Source organism: Neolamprologus multifasciatus, chromosome 9 (assembly GCF_963576455.1).
Source record: "Neolamprologus multifasciatus chromosome 9, fNeoMul1.2, whole genome shotgun sequence".
Classification (NCBI taxonomy): Eukaryota; Metazoa; Chordata; class Actinopteri; order Cichliformes; family Cichlidae; genus Neolamprologus; species Neolamprologus multifasciatus.
The window spans coordinates 3,510,044-3,533,874 of NC_140447.1; the positions used below are offsets into that span (position 1 = coordinate 3,510,044).

The 23,831-nt window shown below is 42.3% G+C and overlaps 2 protein-coding genes, 1 long non-coding RNA gene and 1 pseudogene across 3 annotated transcripts in view; 2 read left to right on the forward strand and 2 right to left on the reverse strand.

Annotated features, from left to right (window-relative positions):
- LOC146510790 (uncharacterized) overlaps positions 1 to 23,831 on the forward strand; it is a 360,605-nt gene that overhangs the window by 135,682 nt on the left and 201,092 nt on the right. The window lies entirely within an intron of this gene.
- On the forward strand, positions 1,306 to 2,962 carry LOC146510798 (uncharacterized; annotated as a pseudogene).
- On the reverse strand, positions 16,725 to 19,557 carry LOC146510799 (uncharacterized). Its single transcript, XM_085172704.1, has one exon. The coding sequence runs from the start codon at positions 18,582 to 18,584 to the stop codon at positions 17,481 to 17,483; it is 1,104 nt and encodes a 367-aa protein (XP_085028830.1). The 5' UTR covers positions 18,585 to 19,557; the 3' UTR covers positions 16,725 to 17,480.
- On the reverse strand, positions 19,856 to 23,633 carry LOC146510800 (uncharacterized). Its single transcript, XM_085173533.1, has 4 exons — positions 23,603 to 23,633; positions 23,247 to 23,504; positions 21,927 to 22,354; positions 19,856 to 20,260 (listed from the first exon to the last, which is right to left on the reverse strand). Exons 1-4 carry the CDS (start codon positions 23,631 to 23,633, stop codon positions 19,931 to 19,933), a joined length of 1,047 nt encoding a protein of 348 aa, XP_085029659.1. The 3' UTR covers positions 19,856 to 19,930.

The following is a 23,831-nucleotide window of genomic DNA, read 5'->3' on the forward strand; positions in this document are numbered from 1 at the left end:
AAAGAATGACAACACCATGGAACAGAAGTTTGATACCATCATGGGGAGGCTCGCGGTTCTCCAACGGGAGATTGAGAGACCAGTGTCGGAGTGTTAAAGAACAGCTTTGAAATTCTCCTGAGCTGCTCGCATAAAAGAAAAATTCAACGACATCAACATGCGGGCACCACCGCGCCAGCTGCAGATCCAAGGCTGGAGCCGAACAAACACTCTCTGATAACGACTGTGTGATGACTGTTCTTCCCATCCCATGCAAGGCCACCTGGGTTGGCTAGCAGACTCTTTACTTAGCCTGGCAGGGCGGAGGACACTATCTCAGCTGAACTCTGGACACGCACACACTTACACTGATAAGCACGCACTCACCCCCCTCCCTTTCCAAACGCCTTCGATGCTTGTTTCCTGTGGGGGAAGACGGCGGGTCTGTGTGCCGTGCTGGAATGGTAGCGCTGTGCAGGATGACTGCTGTGTTTCCTTCGGATTACTCCTCACCCCCTACCCAACCCTGTGGCTGGTCACGTGCTCCAATGTTGTAATGTGGACATTTATGTGCTCTCTGTGCAGAGGAGCTTTTTTGTTTCCTGTTCTCATGCTGTCCTCCCATAGGTGCCCAGCATGAGTAGAGGTCTCTTTTTTTCCTCTTGTACTTTCCCATTGTTGTGTACTTTTTCAGTGTTTTTCTGTAACGCTGCCGATCTCCGACCTGTATTCCCATGTGATGTCTATGTTGTGTGTGTAAGTCGGGGGGGTTCTATTCCTCTGCGGGGCAACCTGCATATGGCCAATAAAGCATTCATTCATTCATTCATTCATTCATTCATTCATTATATATTACGTTTAACCTGAGCAGCGAAACTCCGCGGTGATCTGAAAATGATGTGCCGGGAGTTGTGCCGTTCTCGGCGGCTTCAGTGACCCTAAAGCTCCCAGCTTGCTATTGAGCTGGTGGGTAGCAGATGCCCCGAAAACGTCGAAGCACTTTTGCAAATATTCGATATCTTGATAAACCGAGCAGATATTTGATGTTTACACAGCCACTTTCTCGCCTGAAAATATGTTAAAAGTTTATTTTGTGACCCAGAAAGATTAGTAAGAGTAATTTTAAAACTTAGTAGTGGCCGCCATTATTGGAAACTGGAGTTGGGCCGCGCTATGAATTCTGGGATATGGTAGGCCACGAAGGACACACCCGACCCATCCTTCAAATTCGGGGAAAAGGAGGACTCATTTGTCGGCTGCATTCGGAGGAGTCTACGAATTTGGACAGCCTTCGGCGCGTCGCTGTGACGGAGGGCAGTGATGATAATGGCATTGTCCAAAATGTTTCTCCTGAATCGAAACAGCCACAAACTGATGTGTCTCCATCACGATCGTCATCATCCCTCGAAAAGGTAAAGTATTTTTCAGATAAAATAATAACTATTGATTATGTTGCTTTCATAAAATTACATCACCTATTATTAATCACATTTTTTTTTGCGTTACAGGAGTGTAGTACAAATTCATCCAATAAAAGTGACAGTAGTAATGCTACAAAAACTCTTTACCACAGCAGTCATTTTTTTTCCATTGACCAGAAAGACTGGCAAGACCTAAAAAACAAACAAACACACAGAAAGGGAGGCTTTTCAAAGGTATGCAGTGGACTAATGTGGTAGCCACTGGCATTAAGTCAGTACACCCATTTTGCAGTTGTGGATTTAAGAGGCATACCATCAACACCAGTCAGTCAAGGTCTAAGACGGCTGTATTCTCATGTGCAGCATACTGCCGTTTTAAGGATTGTCCAGTGACTGTGAAAGTGGAGGTTAAAGACGAAAAAACACTGAAGGCTGATGTGCTTATCCAAGGAGGTAAGGTGTGCCACAACACAAAGGAAATTAAAACAAGACCTGTGCGTGGACAGTCCAGAGATGTAATAGTGGAAAAACTTGAAACAAAAGGTCTTTAGCTGGATTCTCTAAATCAAATACCAGAACAAGTTTTCCAAGCAGGGTGTCAGGATGAGGCACCATCTAAAGATGTCTTGAAAAATATTGTCTAGTTCCACAGAAAATAAAAAACAGAGACCTCATTTAAATGAGATGGTCAGTCTGCAAATGTTAGTAGACAGACAGCAAGGACTTCCAAATGAAGTCCTTCAGAGAGTGCTCCTGCATCCAAAAGGGATAATGCTGTGGTCCAAAAAAAAAAAACCCCTTTTAGTGTTTTTCCAGCGGTGCAAAGACGATATAGTATATTTTGATGCAACAGGAAGCATTATCTCTAAAGATAATGCTTCTGCTACTCCGTACTATGTGTATGAAGTTATAGTGAGAAGTCCCTTCAAGGGATCATCACCTCTACCAACAGCAACATATGTAACGCGTGACCATACCACTGCTTCTGTTACATATTTTCTTCAAGCATTTCAAACAGAGCTTACATGAATGGAAGCAGGGCAAACAAAAGGCCAGTAATGATCATATGTGATGGCTCACTTGTCCAGTCCATTGCTATTACATTCTGCAGAGCAAGTTTGGAAGACCTTTTGGAGCGATACTTCCAGGTTATCACAGGACAGTTAGACACAGACAACTTCAACATACCCATTCTCCACCGGTGTTTAAGTCGCATCATGAAAAACGCAAAGGATCTTTGCAAAAAGAGGTATGTGTGCTACAGTCTGTGAGTACGAGTGTTATTTTTCTGATTTAAGTATTTATGTGGTGTTAGTGTTCTTGCCCTTGTAGTTGATTGTTGAATTGCTATTTCCTCTCTATTAATTTGTGTTTATTTTTTATTATTTTCTTTTTTAGTGTTGTTTTTGCTAATGATTAAACTTTGTGTTTAGTATGTATGTTTATATGTTTTTTTTCGCTATAGACTACAGAAACACTGCAAATTTGGCATGCACGTATACTGGTCTGTTCTTCAAACTTGAAAGAAATGGATGGCATCATTATATGTGCAACAGTTGTTTTCAAAAGTCCATGCAGTGGACCAGAAGTGAAAACCTGAAAATGCTGATCGATCAGACGGGGAATGTGGATGCTGAAGACACAGACATCATTCCAGAGGACTATAAGGTAATTTTAAAATTCTGCTTGTTGGATGTCAATGGTTGAGATATTAATTGTGTTCATGATATTGTGTGACACCAATAACATCATTTTGTAGTACATTTCTGTGTGTTTTTAACACAAAGATCTTCTTTAGTAATAAAAAGGTTGTACTTAGATATTTAACTTTTTATTTCAGACAGATATAGGTCATTCATCACTTAAACAGCACTTTGCCGAAGTAATTGCCAGTGCCCCCCTTGATGTGACTGGACCACCGAATGTGTACCATGCACCAGCATTCATTTCAAGTATTTCAAAGTACTTTCTACCACATGCTACCTTGTGGTCAGGAATGCTGCTTGGTATGTCTTGCTTTGGTAAATCAACACTTATATGTAGTTATTGAAGTGCTTTATTGATTAAAAATTGGACGGCATGGGAAAGTGTACAGCTTTCTCAGTAAACTGTACAATCATGTGTTGCAGTTGAAGAAGCAGGTAGAATAAGTTAACACAGTAAATGAAACTGTGGTGGGGCGTGGTCTGTGGTGCCGTGCAGGGAGGGCGGACGCACCTGCACGGCAAGCCTTATTCGCACCACAGAAACATTACGCTGTATTGGGACAAACTGTAAATGATGTAATTACCATTTTCAGAACTACACTGAAGACAATCGAACGCAAGGGATCATGGAAAAAAGTTAATGGGACCTGAAAAGGATTCGTTTTGCACGAAGGTGTCTCACTAGACTAGATGACTTTGGGCAGTTATATCAAAAGAAACATGATGCTCTTCTCCGAGAATATGGCGATGTAGGGAAACAAAGGAAGAAGGGGAGGTTTAAATAGGAGAAGTAAAAGTTTGGGACAGATTTTGTGGGTTTTTTCACAATGAAAGTCATTCATACATATTTCTCAAATATGTAATGCATATTCTCATTCCCATTTGAAATTGTCAGTTTTTTGTGCATACTTACTCTAAAATGTCTTTGTTACTGTTGTTGTGACTATGTGTTATTAAAAAACTTTTTCAGAACTGCATTACAAGTGGTGAGAATGACATTTCTGATGTGATAAATCAAGGAGATTGTTTGAGTAACAACTGTAATTCAACAAAAGACAGGAAGCATTAAGCATTTTATGGTCCAATAAATGTTATCTATTTCAAAATTATACTTTTCAGTCTTACCGAGTGGAAACCGAGAAGTGGAAGAAAAAAAAGTAAAAAGCAGAAAGGCTTCTGTTACTCCTATGATGGGGAAACGAGTCAAACAGGTAAGGTGTCACCATTTTTTCATCTATGCATTTATTTATTTTTTTGCCTGTCCCATTTGGCTCTTTTGCCATCAGAATTATTGTCTAAAGGCGAAGAAAGATGCCCAACGGATTTACTTTAACAAATTGACCATCCCAGCTTTACCTTAATGGTCCATTTGATTCACCTTTTATTTTTTATTTTATTTTCACTTGCTGAATATGGGACAGACTTGACTGGGGGAAAGAAAGAGGGAAAGCTGAGAAGAGGGACGGGGAAGAAGGGCAAAAACCAAAAACCAACAGAATAAGCAGAAAAGAAAAATACATATATCGATCCCCTGGATCACCTGTTGAGAAAGAAAAAAGAAAACAAGCAGAAGAAAACGAGAGCTATACAATAAACAACATCACAATGATATATGGGAATATGACAGTAAATACTACATATTAAACATTATTGTGCAGCATGTAAGATCGACAGCACACAGTGTGCTTTGAGGTAGGAGCCAAAAAGGGTGTAGTTTGTGTGTGTGAGCACCCGTGTGTACACCTGTGAGCATGGACGCGCTTGTTTTTTTTAAAAGGTTCCTTCATGTAATGATCTGCTAGAGGGGGTAGCCACAGCCCCGTCCTCCAGGGCATGATGCAGGTATGGAGGAGATCAAAACTCCAGACATCCAGAGGCCCCCAGAACACAAGAGACCAAGGAAGACCAACAGAGGGGCAGCCGCGCCACTATCCCAGAAAGAGCTGAGGAGAGTCCCAGATGAGGGGTCACTCAGCAGCCGCGGCGCAGAAGCCAGGGCGGGTTGCAGTGACGTGCCCGTGAGCTCCGCCGGCAGCCAGCTGTGCCTGAGTGACCGAGCCCCAGGCCGAGAGGCCGGGGGCACCCCACCTCTGAAGTGGCCCGAGCGAGCCCCAGGCTCCAGGCCCCGATAAGCATCCGCCAAGGAGTGAGCCGGTGTGTACCTGGACGCCCATTCCCGGACACAAAGAACCACCAACGCACCGATGTCTGAGGGAGTCCGCCCCCGGCAGGGGAAGTGGTGGGGGGAGATAGGCCTCCATACCTTGGAGGGCCTGAGATGTCCCCAGAGAGGTGGCGTCTGATACCCAACCCGACATATAGACACAGACATACAGGCACACACAGATACAAACATCCATTCCCACCCTCATGCTCTCATATGCACTTACTCCACACTCACCCAACGTGGAGACAAACATAAAGAGACGCTGTACACACAATCACACTCCTCAAGCGTACTCTACGAACCGGGTCTAGGTACCCTTGCCCCTGGAGGGGGGAACTGCACCCAGACCCAGGTGGTGTTACCCTTTTCCCTGCGGTGGGGAGAAGCAGACCGCCCAACTCCGCAGCAGCAGGGAGGCCCCACATTCCAGACCCCAGTCGGACGGCCAACTCCTCCTCCCAGACCCCCCGCTCCAGCAGGCCGCAGAGAACGGGGGTGAGAGAAGACTCCAAACCTCCCTCCACCCGCTCATTGTAGTGTTGATGTATGTGTGTTCTAAGGTGCATTTAAAACCCAGGAGGGCATGGAGCTACCTGCCAGAGAGCAGCAGGTAAGCGCATAGCCCCTCCTGCTAGCCCTCAGTGTCTACGTGTATTTAAAATTGAGAGGTGGGCAATGACGCCAGGGGTGAGGTGTACACCCTGATGGTCTTTTAGAGTCCGTGTAGCATGATCCAAATATAGGACCAAGATCCTATATTTATGTGTAATGAGAGTGTGAGTAATGTGAATGTCTAAGTTGTGGGATAAAATTGAGGCACAGGCAGCCAGAAGGGGACGGGGGGGGTTACCTCCTCTGCACCCTGGTGACACACCTTTACCCCAAGGCCCTGCATGTGTGGGTGGTTGTGGTGGAGCGGGAAGAGGGAGGCAGCTGGAGATGGGGATGGAAGGAAGGGAGAGGCAAGTGACCCCTCCCTGGGGCCAGCTCCCCCGCTGACCCCAGTAGGCACCCCCATACTCCGCGACCCGCCAGGGAAAGGGGGCCCAGGCCCATCCGAACCGGGGCCCAGTGCAGCAGCGCCGCCCAACCCCACCACAGAGAAAACTGCACCCACCCCATCATCCACTCATCTTCCAGACTACATAAGACAACAGACACCCAGGCTGAGATCTTCCTCCACCTCTCCTGTATCTCCCCCTCCTGCAGTGTGAGTTCCTGAAGAGAGGAGACCTCCTGCAAGATGTAACAGCCTCCCCCACCAGTTGAAGAGCCCCCCAGGTGGCTTGACGCACCAGCGGCACCCTGCGCCAGGGCTGGGCCCCCATACACCCACCCGCCCACAACCCCGGCAACACACCAACCAGGACCCAAGCCCCCGAGGCCCGGCCAGGGCCCCAGGCCAGAGCCGGAGCGCCCCCAGAACCTCACACGCCCGTCCCGGACCTACCCAGGGGCAGCCAGGCTACCAAGTCAGTAACCCACGTCCGTCAGCACAGACCCTCCCCTAGCCCCGCTGCATGCAGCCACGAGGAAACCGTCACCTAAGAGCCAACAGAGCCCCTAATTGGCCATGACCGCTATCCCGGGTTGAGCCCCCAAGGAAGATGCTCCTGGGGAACCCCCCGACGCCCTAAGCCTGTCCCTACCCCCACACCAATCACAACAGTGAAGGCGTGACCAAACTATGACCCCCCCACCCCCACTAGGTGATGGAGCTGATCAAAGGAGCCCAGAGCAATTGATCTGATGTGGTGGCAGAGGCTGTATCAAGACTAATGTAATCTAATAGATAATTTCTATATTGGTTAGAATTAAGATTATTTTTATTTTTCCAGTTCATGAGGACTGTTTTCTTGGCTATGCATAGGGCAGTGAAAACCATATGGGCTATATTCTTTTCTGAAGTGACATTATCTAAGCTGCCCAACAAACACACTAAAGGGGAAGTTGGAATGTTACATTTCAGACACTTTGATATGTCTTCAAATATCTCACGCCAAAACTTCTGAACTGGTGGACAGAACCAAAGAGCGTGGATATTAGTGATGGGTCGTTCGCGAACGAAATGGCTCTTAGAGCCGGCTCTTTGAAGTGAACGACGCGAGCCGGCTCCTTATTGAGAGCCGTGAGGTTTTTTTTTTCTTTCTTTCTCTCACCCTCTCTCTCGCCCTTTTTTCCGCTAAACTCCGCATGCGCGGCCTGTACTTTGCGCTGGGCAGAGGGGGGAGGGGCGTTAGTTACACTCTCAGTAGCACAGGAACAGAGCCAGAGAGAAAGAGAGCGAGGGACAACAACTTCACATTAGAAAGGTATAGTAATCATCCACTATTTTCAGTTGCAGATGATAAAGGATTCAGAAATCATGCAGGCCCATATGACAGAGAATGTGCATCTTCTTTTTGTTTTAATATTTTAATTTATATTTAATTGTGTTGTGGTTTGCAGTGTTTTGTGTTGTTTCACATTAAATTTATTTAAAAGGAAAAAGCAGAAAATTTAAATAGTTAAAAGTCTAAAATGTAAATAGTTGTTCTTTGTATTATATGATTTAATTATTACATTTTATGTGGAGTGAATAAATAAAGTATATTTATGGTGGCCCTTAGAGAAAAAGCACGTACAAACTCCAAAACACGTACAAACTCAGAAGCACGTACAAACTCCAAGACACGTACAAACTCCTAAGCACGTACAAACTCCAAAACACGTAAAAACTCAGAAGCACGTACAAACTCCAAAACACGTAAAAACTCAGAATCATGTACAAAAGACAACAGAAGTGCTCCAGGATGCTAGGGCGCAGTGTTGAGCTTTTGTTACCTAGTGGCTACACAAGCCAGCAAGTACCAACGACCGGATTTGGTGTGTGGTAGTAACAGGTAAATGAACATTGTTTTTAAATTATTTGACTATATATGAGTGCCTGTGTATAAATACACAAACATGCTTTCAATTGTGTAATTTAAGTGATCTGTCAGTCTGCCCCAGGGCAGCTGTGGCTACAACTGTAGCTTGCCTCCACCAGTGTGTGAATGTGAGGGTGAATGGGTGGATGACTGGACGTGTAAAAGCGCTTTGGGGTCCCTAGGCGGGACTAGTAAAAGCGCTATACAAATACAGGCCATTTACCATTTACCATCTAGTAGCTCTGCTTTGGAAGTTCAGTTCATGCTAGAAATGTGTTTTGGAGTTTGTACGTGTTTTGTCTCTAGGGGCCACCGCATATATTTATATATAAACATATATAAATAAAACCACTTTTTTTACGTTAGTAATTCCTTTTGTGCATAATTTAATATTATTGTTAATAATAAATTAATTAAAGCAACAAAACAACCTGAAGAGCCGGTTTGGAGCCGAAAGAGCCGGCTCTTTTTAGTGAGCCGAACCGAAAGAGCCGGATCTCTAAAAAGAGCCGGAAATCCCATCACTACAAAGTGCTCTCTAGGGTTCCTAAATCATGTATAGCATCGAGGTCATTTCTTTTGAATTCTTTTTAATAATCCCTTCTTCTGAAGTATAAGATCCTCTCTTGGTTTTAATGGTACTTTGGATTTCCTTACTTTCTGTTGCACTCCCAATCCTAAATAGATGCTGACACAGTAACATGGAGGAGGGAGAGAAGTTGGCAAGGACTACTACAAATAAACCTAATGCCTAACAATGAAACATGTAAATTAAGAATAATAAAGATAAAAGATAAAGTAACACGTGTCTGCTTTAGTTCTTTGTTTACTCCAGACTGCATGAACACAATAGGACTAGATAAAAATTCACATTCATAAAAATCATCTAATGTCACTGTGTGTGTCTCTTCTTTTTATAAAAGCTGACTGACACTCGTCATCTAAGTGTGTTAAACATTAATTTAAACGGTTTGCATAAACGTGATAATTTATAATCATTGCACAGAAGGGTTATGGGTCTCCAAATATCCAAAAGTCTTTGTATGTAAATAGTAAATACACCGTTAGCCCATCAATTCCTGGTGATTTACCCCTGGGCATTTGTTCGATTGCCTTGTCCAGCTCTTCAGTTACAAGTTTACCCTCCATACAATCCTTCACACCTTTGTCCAATGTTCCAACAAAGCCTCTAAGACACAGGTGTCAAGCTCCAGGCCTCGAGGGCCGGGGTCCTGCAGGTTTTAGGTGTCCTTGATCCAACACAGCTGATTTAAATGGCTAAATGACCTCCTCAACATGTCTTGAAGTTCTCCAGAGGCCTGGTATTGAACTAATCATGTGATTCAGGTGTGTTGACCCAGGGTGAGATCTAAAACCTGCAGGACACCGGCCCTCGAGGCCTTGAATTCGACTCCCCGGCTCTAAGACTTTCCAGAAACACATTCTCTGCTGAATAGTTTGACTTGTAAATGTTACTGTAAAATTGAACTGTTTCCCCATTTACTTTGTCTTGGTCCTCAGTCAGACCCCCTTGATATTCAGTGATTGAATCTTCGTTTTTGCTTGTCTGTGTTTCTCTAAATTAAAGAAGCAGGAAGAGTTTTTCTCACCCTCTTCAACCCATCAGGCTCTTGAACGAACATAGGCGCCGTTAGCTTTCTCTAAGAACAGTTTGCCCACTTGAGTTTGAAACTTGTTTAGATGTATTTGTTTGTCCAGTGATAAATCCTGTTTGCAGCATAACCTGTTAATTCTCTCAATAATGGTTTGTTGCTCCTGTCTTTTCTCTTTAGCAGTGGATTTGCTCATTTGAATTGCCATCTGTTTAACTTGGAATTTAAACCATTCCCATTTGCTCACATGTGACATCTAATTTGTCGATTTGGGCCATTAGATTTCTCACTTCAAGGCAGAAGTTGTCATTATGCAGAAGGCCGTTGTTAAATTTCTAAATAAGGATGTTTCACCTTGGTTAATGAGATGGACAAGGAAATCAAACAGTGATCAGTTAGAGAGGAAGCTGAGATTTCCCAGTTGGAGATTGATCAAACTGTCAGAGATTAACCAGTAATCAATTCTGGAACCATTGTTAGATGAATGAAACCAAGTATACAGAGACGCAGAAGGATTATTCAGCCTCCAATAGTCACACAGACTGACTGTGTTGACCAAATTAAGAATACTTTCATCAAAACTGAGACATGAAGTCCTAGATGGAAAACGGTCTAAAGCGGGATCGGGAGCTACAGTCTCCTCCCACAATAACCTTGTCAACAAAATTAGCTTATCTTCCATTGCTCCCGTTTTCACAGAGAAAGGTTAAAAGTTTCTATTAGTATAACCATACACGCACAACAAAATGTAGTTAGAACCAATAATCTCTGACACTACCATCAGCCAGTGACCATCAGAATCACTTTCACAGTCTATGACATTTCCCAGAAACCTATTAAATAAAATCCTCACTCCAGCTGAGACGTACCATTACTAAAGAAAACAGATTCACCCCACTGTGTTTTACACAACTTTGAGTCTGCCTCTGCCAAATGGGTCTCCTTGGAGATCTTTTCAGAGAAGCCTTCCTTGAAGCGGATGCACGTACTCACAGGACAGTTATCAAAAAAAAAGACGGAATAATTACGGTAGAGTTGGTGTCCTGTTAGTTCTTCCGTAATTGGTTGACGTGCACAAAAAACGGTTATTGCTTTTTATCATTTCACAGTTTCAGGACAAAAGAAAACCAAAAACGTTCGGACCCCTGCAGTAAGGTTGCTAGTCACTCTGCCATCTTGGATCCTCCCCAGAAATGTAATTATTGACAAGAGTGAACGAGCACTGATAGTGTCATCTACAGCTGTGGCCAAACGTTTAGAGGGTCTCGAACTCCAGTCCTCGAGGGCCGCTGTCCTGAAGCTTTTCCATGTGTCCCTGTTGCAACACGCCTGAGTAAAATGAGTAAAATTAGCAAGAGTATAGAACTTGACTGCATGCTGAAGTGGCAACCCCTAACCCTACTCAAGTAAATTTAAGTTAATGTAAGTGTTTGGAAAAATATACTTCTAAAAGTACTTTTATTGCACCATGTTCATTCACTCATGCTGCTGTAACATGAATCCAATGGCTGAATCACCACCTCAGCATGCAGTCACGTTCTATAGTCTTGCTAATGACCTACTAATTGTATTCAGGCGTGTTGCAACAGAGACACATGGAAAAGCTTCAGGACAGCGGCCCTCGAGGACTGGAGTTCGAGACCCCTGGTTTAGAGAATGTGAAGTGTTGGGTTTTTTCACAAAGTTTGCTGCTTTACTGACAGTCGTATATCATATCATTTCAAACAGGGGTGATCCAGTAATGCTGCACCAATGAATTAGACTAACTATTCACTTTAGCTAAAGTTATTAAGTTAGCTACAGAGTTGGGATGCTGTAAGACATAAATAAACCTAAATTACAATGGTTTGGATATTCATTTGCATGTTTCCCTACTGTAGTGGTCTCTGCAAGCATACAGGGCTCTGAGAGGGTACAAGACGCGATTTTGGAAACAGTCGATCATGTTTGCAAAGCTGAACGCAGGGCTAACTATGCTAAATTAGTGTTTTTAGCTAACAGCTACAATAAGCTTAACGGTTACTGTTAGGCTATCATTTGTTTACATGATGGTTTTTCTTATACAGATAATACATTTATTATCAGCCTGAGAGTTTATCTGCTGGTCATTTGAAATGACGAATGACTTCTGAATACTTAATCTGTGCCCTGCTCCAGCTCTAGATGCTGTAGGTCCGCTCAGTAACACTCAGCAGGTACAACGAAGCTCTTTTCAAACCAATACATTGGATTTCAAATTAGGCCAATACAAATTCAGCTTTAGAAGCTTTTATTCAAGTTGAGCAATTCAAATTGAACTTATTCAAATTTAGTTTCTGATGGCACAAAGTTCTGCACATACAAGGAAAATGCAGTCAGTGAAACACAGATGACCCAGCAACAAACAGAGGAAGACAAAGGGCTTTAAACATGGAACACAGGAGGAGCACAGAGACAGAAACCAAGAGGCCAGAAAGGATAAATAATAATGAAATCAAAGACTATTAATGATTCAGAACCCACTGGGTCAAAGATGCAGGACCATGACAGACAACTGTGGATCTGATTTTTTAAGAAAGACACAAATATCTCTTATTATTAGACTAAAAGCTTGATATAGACATAACAGTTCATAATGTGTCAGCAGCATAACTCCCCTGCACACCAGCACTGCACTTATATTATACTTTAATCAAGATGTAGTTGTCATTTAATCATATTAGCTCAATGGGGTCACAAAACATCACACTTACTAGAAATGAGATGTTCACCATTTCATAAATTACATTTTTTACATTTACATGTGCTACAAAATAGACATAATGATAAATATGCTCAGCTTTAAATAAAATTACGACTGTAGTCTGTTAAACAGCAAACTAGTCTCTGCTGGTCAGCTAGCTAAAAGTCTTTATGTTAGCAGCCCAAATCAGAGGCTAACATTAGCAAATGTTAAGATCAGCCAGGACGGTCTGAGGCTAAAACTAGGCTCAGTGTGACTTTGATCTGAGCAGTATGAGACATGGAGACACAAGCTGACAGGACAGGAGAAGATCCTGTTTCACCATAATATGGATGTTTACTCCATCAGAGTGGAGAATAAATTGATGATGATCGGCAGACTGTGATGGTGAGGAAGAGTCTCCAGAGGACCAGAGTCCAGCTGTGACCTCTGAGGACATGACTCTACACTCACAGAGACACTTTCACTGAGAAACTCTTCCCATAGTTTATCCTGGAAACGCAAAACCTCTGATTCCAAAGTCTGTCACACTGAGATTTCACAGTAAAGTGATTATTTTAACTGTGTGTGTGTGTGTGTGTGTGTGTGTGTGTGTGAGAGAGAGAGAGAGAGAGAGAGATGATATGATGGGACAACTGAGCTGGTTTGTTGTGAAGGGAAATCATTAATCAAACTTTCTGATTCCATTATTTGTTTTTTACTTTGTTTCAGTATTTTATGAGACTCGTGATAAAACCACAGCAGCTTTTCCATCGTCAGGGCTCTGTGACCCGGCATTTTGAGTTCACTTTGTATTTTTGATTTATTATGTGAAAATATGCTCAGTTCTTGTGTTGCTATTATTAGTTAGGATTTTGTTGAGTTTCATTCTAGTTTTGTTTCTTGTATAATTCCTGGTTTATACGTCGTTTCTTGTCTTCTGTGTCAGTCTGTCATGTGTTTCCTGTCTGCGCGTTTCATGTTGTCAAGCTTGTCACGTCTACATCTCCCCATGTTTCCTGTTTTATTGTGAAAGTCTTGTGTTTCTATGTTCAGTCTGCCTAGTTTTACTTTTGCCCTGTGGCACCATCATGTTCATTTGTGTCAGCTGTGTCTCCCCAGGTGTTTCCACTTCCCTCGTTACCCTCCTGTGTGTTTAAGTCCTGTTTGTTTCCATGTCCAGAGTTTTTGCTCCTACTGTTCAGATCCGTGTTTGGTTTACTTCATCGTTTCATCTTCTACTCTCTTGTCGTTTCCCAGTTTATTTTCAACTTGTTTCGACTCTTCTTGCTTTTCTGTTTTTCATCAGCCTAAATAAACGGCTCGCTTTAGTTTGTTTCTCGCGTGGCTGCTTTTTGGTCTGTGCCTCAAACACACTGGCTGCTTGTAAACTTGTATCACATCAACAATCCCTGACTTTACAAAGAAAACATGTCAGTTATCCTGATTATCAGCGTTTTAAGTCAAACCACATTTTTTAGTAACATGTCGGTTCAAAGAAATTAATTCTAAAGTTCTGAAACTGAATCACATCAGCAGGTTAAACATGTTTAAACAGAAAAAGCAGCATATTCATTTCAGTCACATATCAGTGTAGCTACACCTGACTGGATTAAAAATGTTCCTTTGTCATTTTTAACTTTAATCAGCTGCTGCTGGATCTTATATTTTGAACGGTTTCTGGATCTTCTGATGTTTCATAATCAGGTTTTAGTTTATTTAGATTTCGTTCTCAGTGTTTCAGCGAATCAAAACAGATTCTACCTTTGAATTTGTTTCTTTGAGTGTCACAGTCTGTCTCTGAAGTGAAGTAAATGAGTTGATTTGCTTCTGTTCTTCTTGTTGTGCTGAAGCCGTTTTCCTGAAACGATTATAACCAGATTTCTTTAAGCATGAATTTATTTTGCATTTTAAATATTTGCTTCTATTTTCAGACTCAATTTTCAGCTCTATTAAACTGCATATTAGAGAGAAGCAGTTTATTTTGATGGAGTCACTGATTCTCACTGGTCTGCTCCTCAGTGTGTAACATAACCAGGCAGCAATCAAACATAACCTTTGATCAGCTTTGCAGTGTCACACCTGATCTGTGTGTTTATACACTGTAACTTATGTTGTTTAACGGTAAAAATAAAACTCGTATATCCTACAGAAATATTTTCACAGTTTTTATGAACAAAGCTGCAGAGATGTCTGATGAGGGTCCAACTTTATAATAATTGGTTCTTTAAAAGCGTTTAGATGGAACAGGACTGAAATGTACTTTGTGGAGACAATGTTTCCAACATTTTATTTCCACTCTGACATTTATTTTAAGTAAATCATTAAATGCTAGAAATTACTTGACTTACCAAGTAAAGTAGAACATTTAGACTGTTGTCAGTGCAACTGTAAGCATCGCAAATAAACAGTAAAAGCTTTTTTCCCCCCTATGCAGTTTTATTTAAGAGAAAAACTTTATTTTATTTATTTAAGATGATGGGTAGTTAATTAAAAGCAAATCTTTATTTATTCACTTTTCAGTCCTGAACACAGACCTGCTGACATGTTGAGAAGCAACTGATAAATTTGTAAAAGTTTACTTTGCTTTTTTTAGTCGGCTAAAACACTTGAAGCTTAAACTACTTTGTGACACGTTTTATTGTTTTATTTGTTTATATATTTGTTCACGATTTAATTCATTTCTGTATTGACCACAACTGATGACGTTCTATCAGCGCCATCTGGTGGAGACTAATAACAAGCAAAAGTTCCTCTTCTTAAACATGAGTGTTTCCAAAAGTAGCGCCCCTACAGGTGGCGAGAGACAACACAGGAAGATAACATGAGATTGCTTAAAAATCACTATTTTGATGGAGCTCAAAACATCTATAGGTGAAGGAGCATTTCTCTGGAAAAAAAGACTGAAATTACAATTTCTGACCCGTGTCTATGTTGAGAAGACATTTTCTTACTTGTTGAGATCAAGTAATTTAAAATAAAGCGTTTGTTGGATAGGAACACGTTTGGAATAAGCACAAGGATGACCTGTTACACCTACTCTCCTAAGTGAAAGTATTTAAGATTCCTAAGAGTTTCTCCAGGACAGCAAGAGTAGTAGCTGAATGAAAACAGCGATTGAGTGAGTAACATGAGGAGTGGAAGACTGATCAACAGGAACGCACTGTGGTAGCTGGGATTGGATAAGTGCAATTGGAAATTGTCTGTATGGATAGATGGAAGCTAGCACGAAGCCAGGTTAGTCTGGCTAGTTTTTTATTTATTTTTTGTTATTTATTTATTTTTTAAATGTAGTCTTTGCACAAATGTAAAGACTCTCAATGGGAGATAACATTGGTGCAATAACATCTGGAGAAAAAAACCCATTTACAATATAAATATGTGAAGGCCATTCTAATGCCTTTTTTCATTTTCTTTTCTGGCAACACTTTAACATACGTGAGGCTTGCTTGGTACAAAAAAAAGGAACACATTCATAAAAGGATAGAAATTGGGTCACATTTTCACATAACAAAGCAGCATCTTTACATGAAGCATTCAGTAGTTCTAAAGATGAGGAAAAAGATGGTTCCTCAAGCCATTTGCACTTATGGATGTGCTATTTGCCCATAATTATTAGAACATTGTAAAGCATGACAAGTTCCTTAGAGTCAGTGGGGTCATCCCATCTATTCTTACGCTAATCCAGTTTACCAAATCCTGCAGGAAGCTAGTCATTACTGAACAGGAAAAAAACACCTGGTCAATACTTTCTTCTTGTAAACAAAATGGGTCCGCCTCAAACCCAAACCTTTCTTTAAGCCTTTCTGCTGTTGGGTAATATCCACTGATTATTTTAAATGACATTTCTTTAACTTGGGGGGGGGGGGTAGGTCATTTCAAAAACGTGTTTATTTGTTTGTTATTTTAATATTACTCCCTTTTTATATTGTGTTATTGTTAAAATTGTAAAATATATTTTCAAACATTTTATTTATGATTTTATAACCACACTTTAGTTAAATGAATCTGATTTAACTGTAAACTGGTTTGTCCTTTAGAGTGATATAAATGATTTTGTATCAAACTCAACAGAGAAAGAAACTGCATTAAAAACGTTGTTATATTCTCTACGGGAACACTGAATATTAAACTGGACAGTAAAGTAAAGTAAATCTGTTATAAAGATGATAGGGGTTTTTTTTCCCATACGACTCTTTAATGATGACTTCCTATTAATTGTAAGGGTCCTGTTATTCCACAAGGTGGAGCCATGTGGCGTGAAGTTATGGGCTTATGAAATCCTGACAGGATATCATAAGCAAAGCATAAGGATATCTTGACAGGCAACTTCAATATATCAAAATGATTAGTCTGGCTAGTTAGCTTATTGAGAATGTTAACTGGTTACATTAGTATAGCTAGTCGTGTGGCGTAATCAGTTTTATTGTGAAAGGTTTAACAGGAAGTGAACGTCGGGTGAAGCGGCAGCTAAAGAGAGAAATAGTTCGCGGGGATTTTGAAAGTACCAGTTTGAGTTGCTCTACAACAATAAGATGTCTGACGAAGAAGCGGAAGCTAGCGCGACGCTACACAGCCTCGCACGCCACCGCCCCAGCAACAAGCAAACACCGGGGGACAGGGGAAGAGGCCATACGGCTAGCGAGTCGGCTACGAGATTAGCTAAACTAAGCTAGTGAGACAGTAAAGACACGGTGAGTTAATACTTTGGTTATAAATTAGCGTGTGAGTACACTGAGTGTGCAAGTGAAGATTACACTATGACATAAGAAGATATCTACAACTTTTTCATTAAATTGCTATGCAGATAAGCTACACAGAAACACCACTGTGTGTTGGAACAAGAAACAGGAAGTGACACTCAACTGCAGAGAGAGTGAACACCAAATGACAGCGCCACCCAACTACAGAAAAAAACCAAAACAATCATAAAGTATGTGTAGTCATTACTGAAATGTTTGTCGAAAATATGTGGTGTGACCTCTTAATTCAGAATGAATTCAGGTATTAATTCCGTGTCTATTAGTGGCATCACACTGGATCCACTGGTGCGGCTGATCCTGTCATCTTCACAGGCCTGCAGGAGGTTGTTGCTACGGTGTTTATACGGGCACTTAATTTCCACACATCCTTTACCACAACATTCACATTTTACGAGCGCATCAGGGGTGGCACCCAATTCTGTGAATGAGGGGTTGATTATGAAACCACACTTATCCACTTTAAGTTCTCTATGCCGCACCTTTCCCTGTGAGGTGTAGCACTCTCGTGCTGTGTTCTCACTGTCTCCTCCCCACTTGAATTGTTGCGGTTTATGGTCGGAGAGCTGATGTGACAGTTTTTGTGGGTAGCACACTTTCTTAACAGTTGACAATGCAGGAGTGGCAATGGAAGTGGACACAACTGCATGTATGTTTGACGCAGTGATTCTTCCTGCTCGTGCTGTGTGCCAAAGGTCACATTTGTGCTGCTCCCTGGTTTTCTCTTCCAGTGCCTCTGCCTTTGAGACAACAACGCAGTGCTTCAGACGATCGCAGTGCTGCAGAAGGACAGATAGCTGACAGCCCTTCATCTGTGGGTCATAGATACGTAGCAGTGATTTGGGGAGGACACGAGGCTGGACAGGGTCAGCATATAGGTGGCAGAAGTCCTCCATAACGGCGCATAGGCCTGACCGGTTTTCATGCATGAGATCTGTGAGAGGCTTTAAATCGGCCCGTGTACGCACTTGTAGCGAACTGCCACCAGTGCGAGTCTGGATTTTGGGATTTGGAGAACAGTCACTTTGTCCAGCACTAAAGGATTGGTCGAGTGCCCTTTTTCTTGCTGCACTGGTGGTGTAGTCAATTGTGTGTCCAGGTACTCCTTGCACTCTATTGATGTTGGAGGGCATTATCCAGTAAGCTTGGACATCTGTTGGCGGGATATTCCCTTGTAGACGCACAGTTGTGTCAACTTTGTAAAGGAGAGCCGCCACATGCACACACTTCTCTGCCACACCTACCATGCATGTGCAATGTGCACTTTCAACACCCTCATTAGTTTGCAGAATAACCCAGGGCTGAAGAGGCTTCTGGCTGAGGCGCATGGAGTGATTTACCTGAAACGGTCAGTGCAGAAAAACGTGTTTGAGGACAGAATGTACGGTAAATATTCAGCTTGGCATAAATAGTGAATTGTCCTGACACAATATTGCATTTCGCTTCTGTTATTACCATGGTACATAGACAAAAACATATACTTTTATTCACAGGATATATGACAGATTTTTGTATCACTAATTGCACAGTAGGATTACAGCATTTTGTATAATTATTTGATGTGTTTCTTTTTTCCAGGTGGATGCAGACTTCCTTGTGTTTGCCTTGTCACCTCCCTTCAGTGAGGAAACCCCAATCAGAAGACACTGAGAGATGCGTGTCGTCAATTTTCTTCAGGGTTTCTTGCTTAAGTTGGAAGATGATGATAAAAGCACATAAATATCCACCTTCTCTGGAAGTACAGGAGTCAGGATCTGAGAATGTAGGAGGGTCCCTGCAGGCAGCAGCATCAAACCAGCTGGTGAGTCTGTAGGAGGAGATGGAGTGGTGTTCTCTCTCTGACTCTGCTGCACGGGTGTCGCCAGCTGCTCTGAGTGAAACAATCCTCTGACTGTGATATGAGGAAACTCCTTGGACCCGTAACCAGGTCATGGTATAGCCAGAGGACTAGATTGTTCATGGAGTCCAAATGGCTGCTGTTTAAAGGACGGTTCCTCAAGTTTGTGATGAGCATCTGACGTACACTGACTGGACTCGCCAGCTCAGCTACGAGAAAAAAACAAATAAGAGGGATGCAGACTTCCTCTTGTTTGCGCTGTCACCTGACTTTGGTTAGGAAGGCCCAGCCAGAAGACTGTTAGAGATGGCTGTCATCAGTTTTTGTCAGGATTTCTATCAGAAGTTGGAAGATGATGGTAAAAGCACATAAATATCCAGCTTCCCTGGAAGTACTGGAGTCCGGATCTGAGAATGGCAGCACCATCATACCAGCTGGTGTGGTATTTTAATTAGGGAAATTCTTTTTGGTGCTGTCTCTTATTTCTCCTTTTCTTACTTTTAAAAACAAAATGCAGAAAAGCAACAATACAAGTTAAAACCTCAAGATGTTTTCTAACATTTTGGGACATCATTTTAGAGACGACCTTAAACATGATTTACTACTTACAACTTTGTTGATTCTTGCTGATGTCTGAGATGCAGCAGAGGATAATGTACACTTGGCACTGTCTTTATTGATCCTTAGTACATTTTGCATAAATTTACAGTTGGCTCTACAATATATGGCCCTGGTTCAACATCCAGTCGTAGCCATGCCATATGTCCAGCACAGTTCACAGAAGCAGTGCCAAAGTCTTAAAACTATTAAAGGAAAAAAACTTCTCTGAGAAAGGCTTCACAGTCTGAAGCGCTTCCTTGGTGGAGTGGGGCTCCTGTTGCTGCTCTCTTCCTCTGTAGCCTTTCTCTTCGCACTCTGTGCAAACGTCCTCAGAAACCAGCAGAACACCGACATGATAACTCTGCCCTCTGAGCTGTAGTCCGTAACTCTCCAGCGGTTTGTCATTTCACCGTCTTCTGTGCAATAAACAGCAGAGATGACTGATGACGGTGAGGCCGCTGACATCCAGGGTGTGGAGTTCCTCAGGTCTGCCTTCAGCACAAAAATATCTGCCTTGTCTGGAAGTACTGGAGTCAGGATCTGAGAGGCATGACGCTGCAGGCAGCACCATCAAACCAGCTGGTGAGTCTGTAGTCGTCAGCTGCTCTGAGTGAAACAATCCTCTGACTGCGATATGAGGAAACTAATTGGATCCCGTAGCCAGGTCGTGGTACAGCGAGAGGACTAGATCTTTCATGGAGTCCGAATGGCTGGGGCTCAAAGAGACGGTTCCTCAAGTTTGTGATGAGCATCTGATGTACACTGACTGGACTCACCAGCTCAGCTACGAGAAAACGACAAAGTCATCTGTGTTAGTCATGACGTAATCAGACAAATTAAGGATTTATATCATCATATGCCATAGGTCATTTCAACAACGTGTTTATTTGTTTGTTATTTTAATATTACTCCCTTTTTATATTGTGTTATTGTTAAAGTTGTAAAATAATATATTTTCAAACATTTTATTTATGATTTCATAACCACACTTTAGTTAAATGAATCTGATTTAACTGTAAAGAGGTTAAACTGGTTTGTCCTTTAGAGTGATATAAATGATTTTGTATCAAACTCAACAGAGATAAAGGGATTGCATTAAAAACTTTGTTATATTCTCTACGGGAACACTGAATATTAAACTGGACAGTAAAGTAAATCTGTTATAAAGATGATAGGTTTTTTTTTTTCCATACGACTCTTTAATGAATGATGACTTCCTATTAATTGTAATGGTCCTGTTATTCCACAAGGTGGAGCCATGTGGCCTGAAGTTATGGGCTTATGAAATCCTGACAGGATGTCATAAGCAAAGCATAAGGATATCTTGACAGGCAACTTCAATATATCAAAATGATTAGTCTGGCTAGTTAGCTTATTGAGAATGTTAACTGGTTACATTAGTATAGCTAGTCGTGTGGCGTAATCAGTTTTATTGTGAAAGGTTCAACAGGAAGTGAACGTCGGTTGAAGCGGCTAAAGAGAGAAATAGTTCGCGGGGATTTTGAAAGTACCAGTTTGAGTTGCTCTACAACAATAAGATGTCTGACGAAGAAGCGGAAGCTAGCGCGACAGCTACACAGCCTCGCACGCCACCGCCCCAGCAACAAGCAAACACCGGGGGACAGGGGAAGAGGCCATACGGCTAGCGAGTCGGCTACGAGATTAGCTAAACTAAGCTAGTGAGACAGTAAAGACACGGTGAGTTAATACTTTGGTTATAAATTAGCGTGTGAGTACACTGAGTGTGCAAGTGAAGATTACACTATGACATAAGAAGATATCTACAACTTTTTCATTAAATTGCTATGCAGATAAGCTACACAGAAACACCACTGTGTGTTGGAACAAGAAACAGGAAGTGACACTCAACTGCAGAGAGAGTGAACACCAAATGACAGCGCCACCCAACTACAGAAAAAAACCAAAACAGTCATAAAGTATGTGTAGTCATTACTGAAATGTCTGTCGAAAATATGTGGTGTGACCTCTTAATTCAGAATGAATTCAGGTATTAATTCCGTGTCTATTAGTGGCATCACACTGGATCCACTGGTGCGGCTGATCCTGTCATCTTCACAGGCCTGCAGGAGGTTGTTGTTGCGGTGTTTATACGGGCACTTAATTTCCACACATCCTTTACCACAACATTCACATTTTACGAGTGCATCAGGGGTGGCACCCAATTCTGGGAATGAGGGGTTGATTATGAAACTTTAAGTTCTCTATGCCGCACCTTTCCCTGTGAGGTGTAGCACTCTCGTGCTGTGTTCTCACTGTCTCCTCCCCACTTGAATTGTTGCGGTTTATGGTCGGAGAGCTGATGTGACAGTTTTTGTGGGTAGCACACTTTCTTAACCGTTGACAATGCAGGAGTGGCAATGGAGGTGGACACAACTGCATGTATGTTTGACGCAGTGATTCTTCCTGCTCGTGCTGTGTGCCAAAGGTCACATTTGTGCTGCTCCCTGGTTTTCTCTTCCAGTGCCTCTGCCTTTGAGACAACAACGCAGTGCTTCAGACGATCGCAGTGCTGCAGAAGGACAGATAGCTGACAGCCCTTCATCTGTGGGTCATAGATACGTAGCAGTGATTTGGGGAGGACACGAGGCTGGACAGGGTCAGCATATAGGTGGCAGAAGTCCTCCATAACGGCGCATAGGCCTGACCGGTTTTCATGCATGAGATCTGTGAGAGGCTTTAAATCGGCCCGTGTACGCACTTGTAGCGAACTGCAACCAGTGCGAGTCTGGATTTTGGGATTTGGAGAACAGTCACTTTGTCCAGCACTAAAGGATTGGTCGAGTGCCCTTTTTCTTGCTGCACTGGTGGTGTAGTCAATTGTGTGTCCAGGTACTCCTTGCACTCTCTTGATGTTGGAGGGCATTATCCTTGGACATCTGCATTAAGCTTGGACATCTGTTGGCGGGATATTCCCTCGTTGACGCGCAGTTGTGTTAACTTTGTAAAGGAGAGCCGCCACATGCACACACTTCTCTGCCACACCTACCATGCATGTGCAATGTGCACTTTCAACACCCTCATTAGATTGCAGAATAACCCAGGGCTGAAGAGGCTTCTGGCTGAGGCGCATGGAGTGATTTACCTAAAACGGTCAGTGCAGAAAAACGTGTTTGAGGACAGAATGTACGGTAAATATTCAGCTTGGCATAAATAGTGAATCGTCCTGACACAATATTGCGTTTCGCTTCTGTTATTACCATGGTACATAGACAAAAACATATACTTTTATTCACAGGATATATGACAGATTTTTGTATCACTAATTGCACAGTAGGATTACAGCATTTTGTATAATTATTTGATGTGTTTCTTTTTTCCAGGTGGATGCAGACTTCCTTGTGTTTGCCTTGTCACCTCCCTTCAGTGAGGAAACCCCAATCAGAAGACACAGAGATGCGTGTCGTCAATTTTCTTCAGGGTTTCTTGCTTAAGTTTGGAAGATGATGATAAAAGCACATAAATATCCACCTTCTCTGGAAGTACAGGAGTCAGGATCTGAGAATGTAGGAGGGTCCCTGCAGGCAGCAGCATCAAACCAGCTGGTGAGTCTGTAGGAGGAGATGGAGTGGTGTTCTCTCTCTGACTCTGCTGCACGGGTGTGAAAGGTGTCGCCAGCTGCTCTGAGTGAAACAATCCTCTGACTGTGATATGAGGAAACTCCTTGGACCCGTAACCAGGTCATGGTATAGCCAGAGGACTAGATTGTTCATGGAGTCCAAATGGCTGCTGTTTAAAGGACGGTTCCTCAAGTTTGTCACCTGACCTCGGTTAGGAAGGCCCAGCCAGAAGACTGTTAGAGATGGCTGTCATCAGTTTTCGTCAGGATTTCTATCAGAAGTTGGAAGATGATGGTAAAAGCACATAAATATCCAGCTTCCCTGGAAGTACTGGAGTCCGGATCTGAGAATGGCAGCACCATCATACCAGCTGGTGTGGTATTTTAATTAGGGAAATTCTTTTTGGTGGTGTCTCTTCTTATTTCTCCTTTTCTTACTTTTAAAAACAAAATGCAGAAAAGCAACAATACAAGTTAAAACCTCAAGATGTTTTCTAACATTTTGGGACATCATTTTAGAGACGACCTTAAACATGATTTACTACTTACAACTTTGTTGAT

What these genes read in the sequence shown, in the direction of transcription:
- LOC146510799 (XM_085172704.1), bottom strand. Translation starts at nt 18,584, where the DNA reads ATGCGCCTCAGCCAGAAGCCTCTTCAGCCCTGGGTTATTCTGCAAACT.
- LOC146510800 (XM_085173533.1), bottom strand. Translation starts at nt 23,633, where the DNA reads ATGGTGCTGCCATTCTCAGATCCGGACTCCA. An exon ending in ATTCTCAGATCCGGACTCCA is followed by an intron (nt 23,505 to 23,602) that starts GTACTTCCAGGG and finishes CATCTCTAACAG; the next exon opens with TCTTCTGGCTGGGCCTTCCT. An exon ending in GCTACACCTCACAGGGAAAG is followed by an intron (nt 20,261 to 21,926) that starts GTGCGGCATAGA and finishes CTGGTTTGATGG; the next exon opens with TGCTGCCTGCAGCGTCATGC.